General features: G+C 44.6%; 1 protein-coding gene across 1 annotated transcript in view; it reads left to right on the top strand.

Annotated features, from left to right (window-relative positions):
• The first annotated feature begins 1,190 nt into the window (after nt 1-1,190).
• The window catches only part of LOC119414883 (vasoactive intestinal polypeptide receptor-like), a 37,516-nt gene continuing 30,118 nt past the window's right edge, over nt 1,191-8,588 (top strand). Inside the window, exons 1-3 of the mRNA XM_037682003.1 lie at nt 1,191-1,250; nt 2,591-2,684; nt 6,709-6,822. Of these exons, the coding sequence (XP_037537931.1) occupies nt 1,191-1,250; nt 2,591-2,684; nt 6,709-6,822 (268 nt within the window). The remainder of the gene's footprint in view (nt 1,251-2,590; nt 2,685-6,708; nt 6,823-8,588) is intronic.

Genomic DNA, 8,588 nt, shown 5'->3' with positions numbered 1-8,588 from the left:
CTCAGCTGAATTCAGTCCAGCGTGTTGTTCTGCTCCAATCTCTATCACCACTGCTTCAATTCTCTGTTGTCCAGCTAAGAACAATCCATCCATTTATTTTAGATAATAACTTGGACTGTCTTTTTGACATTTTGATCGCTGTTATTTTTGACTAATTTTGAAACATGATAATGTGAATAATACACATCAAACATTTCACTCGTATTTTTTATTTTTTTTACGGTGTTTTTTTTATTTGTTATCTTTGAAATGTATGCAGGAGTTCTGACACATTAGCAGTTGTGCGCACTCTGCAGAGCTGGAGACGCTCCTTTGCGTAAAATGTGTACTGTCAGCAGGGCGCACAGCTGCACAGGTGAAGCTGACACCCCACCCACGTCAAAAATTCCAGTAAATACAATGAGTGGCTAGTGCTACGTTTGTGCTGCTTTGGGCCGTTAAAATGTTCGTTTGTGCTGCTTTGGTTTCTGAGACACAGCTGAAGGTGGATGAAGACGCTTCATCCCCACGGGACGTGCGGTCAGCGTCTCTGCTGGCAGCAGCATGTGTGTGAGCTTTTGCACCTGCTGCAGCAGTAATATCCACACCACAGACATGGACAACGTCTCCTGTCGTTGTATTTTTAATAATCAAAATAAAAATGCGCAATGACTTTTATGGGCGGAGATATGAGCTGATGGATCCGACTGAACAGTTGCCGGAACGCACACGGTGAAAGAGTTCCCGGATCTTGTTCTGGCAGAATCCGGCTCAAATTAACCACTGGTGACCCCTGAAGAAGGGATTAGCTGAAAGAAGAAGAAAACATTTGGTCAAACCAACCCAACTGTCCTGGCAGCTCTAAGAAGTGGAGTTATTAAAATAACCCAGCAGTTTTCAGTGTGTGAACAAATGCATCAGAGTTTTGGAGTAAATGTTTCCACCAGTGGGATGTTTGTGGCGCATACTGAAAGTTTCTGTGAGCTGTCTCTCTGGGATTGTGCGCCATCTTTGACTGACGCACAGACGCTCTTTGATTGGCTACTAGCTGTTCAAGGTAGGGAGGCGGAGGAGGGGCAGGAGGAGGAGAAGGAGGACATGTGGCGCGGAGCAGCTCTCTCCACAGTCAGGGAGCGCAGGACGCGCAGTCATCCAGGCAGGACTCCTCCTGAACTGAGCCTTTTTGTTTTTCACGCACCTGACTGGTTCAGATGGCGGGACAGTTTCCAGGAAGGATTTGTCTCCTTCTCTCTTGCGCGCTGCTGAAGCCCGTGAGTATCCAAACTCTGACTTGAACTGGATTTTGGAGAGGGTCGGGTTGGTTTTTGTAAACTGTGGTTGGCACCTCTCAGAGCCTGGTTTGGATGCAGGGCGCACCAAGTGCCTCTGATCCACTGAGTATCAGTAGAATGACTGCCCTGTCTAACTTACATCATTGTTCTCACCTCCTGTGTATTAGATGAGACATTAGCACCAGACACAAATATTATTTGAGTCTTTTAGGGGGAAGTCGTGTTTATTTTTTACTTTTTGTGTCCAAGGGAGAACAGTTAAGTCTCCAAGCAGGGTGCCATGGGAACAGCAGACTTTGTCTCTTTGGTCTTTAATCTCCTCCTCCTGCTGGAGGTTAAATCTATCTGAGTATCAGCTCTGTAAAAGATCTTTCAGGCTGTTTCAGCTCCTGTGAAGGAAATCAAGCAGAGGAGGCTTTACTCCCTCCTAATTTTCACTCTCCTTGCACAACTTAAAGCAACTGTGATCGATCACTGTCAGCATGCTGCACAGGCCTGCCATATGGGAAATAACTGAAGGGAAACTCTGATGTCTGAGGAGCAGGAGAAATGGTTGTGTAGCTAAAGGGAGTCACCGGAGCAGCTGCAGTTGTACAGGTTCATTTTGTGCCCAACAATAGGCAAGTAACTCCAGCCTGATTCGTGCCTACAGACAGGAGACTGAGCTGCGTCACAGCAATAAATCATCCTGCAAACAGTTGGTGAAAGTCCCGAGGGTTCACATGGATCCTTAGACATGCTGCACCAATAAACAGCATTAAAAACATCCCAAAGACTTTGTTATTAACCACCATCATCTTCCACACACTGATATGAAGATAAAATAGTCTCTAAAGTAGTCATTTGTATTCATACAATAAAATCCACAAGCACATATAGTACACAAGACTCACAATACACTAATACACCAGATCTTCTCGGTTATTGAAACCTGTATTCTAATACTGATTGACACTGTAAACAAATGTCATGAGTGGTGACTTTTGAAGCAAATTTGGCCCCCATGTTTCTGAGCTATTCTGCCAAAAATAACCGCCAAATAACTAAATCCACTCACAGCGTCCTCAAAAGTTAACAAAGCAAGTGTTGTCCTCAGAAGTTTTAAAGATTAATAGTCACATTGAGCATGCATCAGGATATTAATAGTCACAGTTCAACACAACATGCAGACTTTTTTTGTTCGGTGTGTTCACAAGTAACATTTACTTCTCGGGTTTTCCAACTGGAGCTCAAACGTTTGCATCCACACAAACCTGCATGTTTATATTGTGTTGCTCAGATTTGTGAATTTATTTGAAAGTCAAACTTTGTGTCCACAGGTGCTTTCAGCTCAGAGTCAGATGTGTGACCTGATTTTGGAAATAGACAAGGAGAGGAAGATGTGTGAGGCTCAGATTGAAAACACAACAACAGGTATCTGGGCTTGATTGAGTGTGTCTGAGTGTGTATCTCTGTGTGTATTCTTTTATTTTGGTAGCTGCTCTTATTTTGTCTCACGGTCTTTTGCAAACCCCAGAACATGATCGACACAACAAGCTTTAAGGCAACTGCCTTTAAATTACACCTTGTATGTTCAAGCGAGTTTGTTCCATCTTCTTATTATGTGCAGTTTGGACACTTAAATTAAAACACAATAAAGTTATATTTGTAAACAAACGTTAACTTAATTGAATATACATCTCTTTAAAGTTCCTGTGACGTCAAACTTTTTATATTAAATATGAACACATTTTTGGAGAGAAAACATTAACAACGATTTGCAAAAAAAACAAAAAAACAAAAAAAATACCAATTCCCACCACCGAGATGAACAATTGTTGAGATATTCTCAAGCACAGTAACAGGAAGTGATGTCAGTAACAGGATAAAAGGAAGTGACGTCAAAGGGGACCAACATCACAGACAGCAGAGAAGAATCTGATGTTTCTTTAGATTATTTTCAGTCATGATCAGAGAGACAAAGAGTCAGAGTTCAAATGTTTCAGTAAATAAAAAGCATCCATCCATCCATTATCTTTACCCGCTTATTCCATTTTGGGTCACGGGGGTCGCCGGTGCCCATGTCCAGCAATCACTGTGCGAGGGGCGGGGTACACCCTGGACGGGCCGCAAGTCCATCACAGGGCTAAATAAAGAGCAGGAAGTTCTAATTTTTAAAGAGTTCCCCTGTGATGTCACTTCCTGTTTCACTTTGGTTGCACAAAGTTAAAAAAAAAGAGTCAGTTATGTGAGAAAATGGGTAAAATCTTGTGTATTTTTCCAAATTTTTAAAATTTTACGATGTTTTCTTTTACTTTTTGTATTTGTATGGTATGCATATCACATGCACTTAAATATTTGGATTGCTCTCTCTGTAAGGGACTAAAACCATTTTCAGCTTTAGTGACGAGTAACTCACTGACTTATCCTGGAATAACCAACAACAGCAGTCTATTGATAACAAGTTGAGAATGTGTATGTGAATGTTTTTGTTCAGTGCCCTGAGATAATATCTGTTGTGACTTGGTGCTATAGAAATAAACTGAATTGAACTGAATTCATGCTGCCATCTTGATAGGTGCCACGTGATATCCTTAGTTACTGCCAGTATGGCAGCAGGTCATAAATACTGTATCTGACAGAAAAAACTAAGCTCAGCCTTTAAGTCCAATGATTGTCAATATTTATTATACTTATCAGAACCTGCACTTCAAAGTAAGTGGTATAATCCACTTGTTTTATTTGAAAATACTAGTCTAATGCTTTATACTAGTCTACCAGGGGTTGCTGCTCTCTCTGGACAGAGGGGAGGCAAACGTTGTGTACTGGTCCTGCTAAAATGTAAACACGGAGCATGTAAACTGTAAAATGGTAAATGGACTGTACTTATATAGCGCCTTTCTATCTTATTTCAAGATACTCAAAGCTCTTTACACTACAATCTGTGCCTCATTTACCCATTCACACAGCACTCTACTAGATCTCTACAAAGCTAATTGAACAAATCATTCTAAAGAGACTAATCAGAGCTTTATCACATTCATACACCGATGGGACACACATCAGAGGCAATGAGGGGTTCAGTGTCTTGCCCAGGGACACTTCAGCATGTGACTGCTGGTGGATTCGAACCCCCAATTCTTGCATTGGCGGACGACTGCTCTAACCACTCAGCCACAGCCACCCCACTGTACTGTGAAACACGTAACGTCTAACAAGATGGTGGTCATAAATCTTACCTCATACAGTCTGTGGTCATTCCAGTGGATTTCTATTTCAGTGGTTCTTAACCAAAATACTGTTCTCTTCTCTTGAAACAACTCCGTTCTGAACAAATACTACACTATATTGTAAACTTTTACGCTTTTTTTATTTTGCATCCCAAAATTATTTACAGAGAATTCAGTTTTGTTGCAAGTAAAAACGGCTGCAGCTAGCTGTAGCACTTCCTGTGCTGCCTGGGACACTATGAACAGAAAACTTATTGTATTTCCATCCATCCATCATCTTTACCCACTTCTTCATTTTCGGGTCACTGGTGCCCATGTCCAGCAATCACTGTGTGAGAGGTGGGGGACACCCTGGACAGGTCTCCAGTCCATCTCAGGGACACAGAGACAAATGAGACAACCATTCACACTCTCTCTCACCTAAGGATAATTAAGAGTTACCAATCAGACTAACATGCATGTTTTTGATTTGTGGGAGAAAACTGGAATACCTGGAGAAAACCCACGCATGCACGGAGAGAACATGCAAACCACCCAGAATGGCTCCTCCAGCTGGGATTCGATCTGGCAACCCTCTTGCTGAGAGACGGCAGCTCTACCTACTGCACCAATCTAGTATTTCTAAACATTAAAACTAAATTTGTGTTTCTTTCTTTCTTTATTTGGATTAAACAACAACAACAAACATCCTCCTTGAATCACAACCTTAACGTGGTGGAAGAGTTTGTGCCTGAATGATTCTAGGAGCTGCTGTCTGGTACGGTCTTCCAAAGCAGATTGGTCCTAGGTGACAGGCCAGAGTGATTCAGAAGACTCTTATGGACAGAAATAAAGGAACTCAGTGTCCCTTGCCTGGATGTGGGTTACCTGGGCCCCACCTTGGAGCCAGGCCTGGGGGACGGGCTTGTCGGCGAGTACCTGGTGACCGAGTCTCTACCCATGGGGCCCGGTCGGGCTTAGCTCAAACTGGTGACATGGGTTTGCCTTCCTGTGGACCCACCACCTGCAGGAGGGGCCATATGAGTCGGGTGCATGACGCCATGGGCAGTGGCAGAAGGTGGGGCCTTGGCGCTCTGACCCTGGCTTATCAGATGTGGCTCTTGGGACATGGAATGTAAGAGGAGCCAGTTGAGTTGGTTCAGGCATGTCTGACTGGGAGGAGACCCCGGGGAAGACCCAGGACACGCTGGAGAGACTATGTCTCTCAGTTGGCCTGGGAACACCTTGAAGTCCTCCCAGAAGAGCTGGAAGAGGTGGCTGTGGAAAGAGATGTCTGAACCTCCCTGCTCAAGATGCTGCCCCCACAACCCGACTTCAGAACAAGAGGAAGATGATGGATGGAACAACAATAAACTTTGTTCTTGACCCCACTCTGACTCATCAATCCCGTTAGAATCAAACTTTTCTTTTCCAAAAAGTTATCTGTAACAGATAGAATAATAACTGCTTCACATGCTTCCACAGACCCCCAGTTTAAAATCATTGAACTTCTTCCACTGTGTGCAGTATTCCTGCATGATTTCTGTATTATGTAAGGTGGAAAATTCTCTGGAGTTCATCTCAAACTGGTAGCTTGCTCCGACTCACAAAATGCAGTAGAAGCAGGTCTCAGTGAGAGGAAGGCCATCCAGCCTGTGGCTGCATAAGAAAAACTAATTCATCATATTTCATTTACACGAACAGAGTCAGATTTTAAAAAATGCAGCTGTGAGTGCGCAAGAATAAAACTCAGTTAATCTGTTTAATTCTTGATAGGGTTAGAGTTACATGTTGCTAAGTGAGGCACTGCAACATGTTTCAGTTTCATTCAACATGAAAGTCATGGAGCCACCGATATTACCATTAGTCTTTTCGTGTTGAATGTTGCTGAATCCTTAGAGCCATTGATCAAGGTGAGGTTTTTGATCTGATGAGTTGTTGAGCAGCTGTGGGTCTAAAAGTGTCACAAAGTCACAGTGATCCGGTGAATTCTAATAACACGGTGTAATAAAGCTGTTTTAATAGTCATAGTGGAAGCATGCTGCCTCAGGTTCTCTGCTGATACCAGCCTGGAGCTGCTGTGACGGCCGATACGAGCGTCCACGTTTTGGCTGCCATGGGAACTCCACTTTCAGCATATCAAGCTACTGTTTGTCATCGCAGTGGATTAATGATCCAAGAGTCTAAAGCTGAGCAACGTTTAGTTTTACCCTCATGTTGATGATGTTCGCTCTCTGTGTTCATGTCAGGCTGCAGTGGGACGTGGGACAAGATCACCTGCTGGCCCAGCGCCAACATCGACCAGGTGGTGACCATCCCCTGCCCCAAATATCTCTTCTATTTCTCCAGAAGTGTTTCCCCACGTAAGACTCAAAACAAAATTAGGTTGTTTAGATCAAGGAGTGAATTTCTTCATTTTTCTGTGACGATCAGCAAACTCTTTAACTTCTGCTTTAGTTTCTTCATTTTCAAGGACAGAGTGATGCTGAGTCTGTTCTGATCAACGTCAAATAGTTAATACGGTTTTTCACTTTAGGAACTTCTTAAATCAAAGAGAAATTATTAATAATGTACTAAAAATACAATGAAAGCAATGAAAAGTGTATCTCCTTCCATCTTGTTTTATGTCTTCAGGCGCAGCAGGACAGCAACTTTTGGGTGAAACATAAATTTATAATTCATTAAATTGAATTTTAATGAGGGCAGCACGGTGGCGTAACTGGTGGAGCTGCTGCGTCTTCTCAGCGAGCAGGTCCCTGGTTCAAATCCCGGTCCGGGAGCCCCACATGTTCTCTCCGTGCGGGCGTGGATTTTCTCCGGGTACTCCAGTTTCCTCCCACAGACCAAAAACGTGCATGTCAGACTGATTTCAAAAACAGCAGACCAAATACGGACTGACTTGGTTTTTGTGTACTTTTCAAAGACAGACCGGAGACAAATCTATACAAACCAATCAGTCAGGGAAGTGAGTCCTAAACGATAGCTAGCTCTGCTCATTTGATAAAAAAAAGGTCCAGTTAAGATCCTAGTGTTGCTCTTGGAGCTTTTAAACAGATTAATCAAAGTCAGCTCAGTGTGTGTTTTATTTATGTTATTTGACCTTTATTTTAACAGGCGAAATGTTTGAGAACCTGTTCTCGTTCACACACAGCAAACTGGGATTCTAATCCCAGCTTCAGGAGGAGCAGGGGTTTTCTCTTCTGGTCCTGGAACCAGATCATCACCCCTCAGGAGTTTATGTCAGGATTTATCAGGCAAGGAGTGAATCCAATAATTGCAGACAGGACTCTGGACGCAGTAGGTACAAAAATATAGATATTTAATAATAATAAATCCAAATGGCTGACGTGGCAGCAACTTACCCTCTGGAGACTGGAGCATGACAGGACACATCAGAACAGGACAAGGAAGACCCAACGATGACGCGACAAAGGACAAGACTCACAGACAGGCCTAAATACACAGACAAGACAGGACATGGTTACAAACAGCTGGGAACAGGAGGTGGAGGCCGACCATCAGGCCAGAACAGATCAGGCAGGCAGCCGACCATCAGGCCAGAACAGGTCGGCCAGGCGGGACCGTCCATCAGGCTGGAACAGGTCAGGCGAGCGGCCGGGAGGCCACTCAGGCAGGATCACATCAGACGGGCGGTCGGGAGACGGTTCATCAGGTCAAGACCGGTCAGGCAGGCAGCCGAGAGCTCGTCCAATGGACCATTCTTGGGGCAGTAACAGGTCAGACAGGCAGCCAGGAGACCATTCATCAGGCCGGGGCCGGTCAGGCAGGTGGCCGAGGGGTCGTCTGATGGGCCGTATTTCAGGCAGGAACAGGACAGACAGGGGGCCGGGAGACCATTCATCGGGCCGGGGCCGGTCAGGCAGGTGGTCGAGAGGTCGTCCATTGGGCCATTCTTTGGGCAGGAACAGGACAGGTAGAGCAGGAGTGATGAACTCAGTGGACAGACCAGGAGAGATGACCTCAGTGGGTGGACCAGGGGCGAGGACCACAGCAGGCGGGTCAGTGGCCAGGACCTCAGCAGGCAGGTCAGTGGTGAGGACCTCAGCAGGTGGGTCAGCAGACGAGGAGCTCAGCAGGCGGGTCAGCGGCGAGGAGCTCAGCAGGCAGG

This window comes from Nematolebias whitei, chromosome 9 (assembly GCF_014905685.2).
Source record: "Nematolebias whitei isolate Nwh7 chromosome 9, NemWhi1, whole genome shotgun sequence".
In the NCBI taxonomy this organism is placed as follows: domain Eukaryota; kingdom Metazoa; phylum Chordata; class Actinopteri; order Cyprinodontiformes; family Rivulidae; genus Nematolebias; species Nematolebias whitei.
Note: the sequence above shows the minus strand (reverse complement) of the source record. Positions and strands in the feature narration are given on the sequence as shown.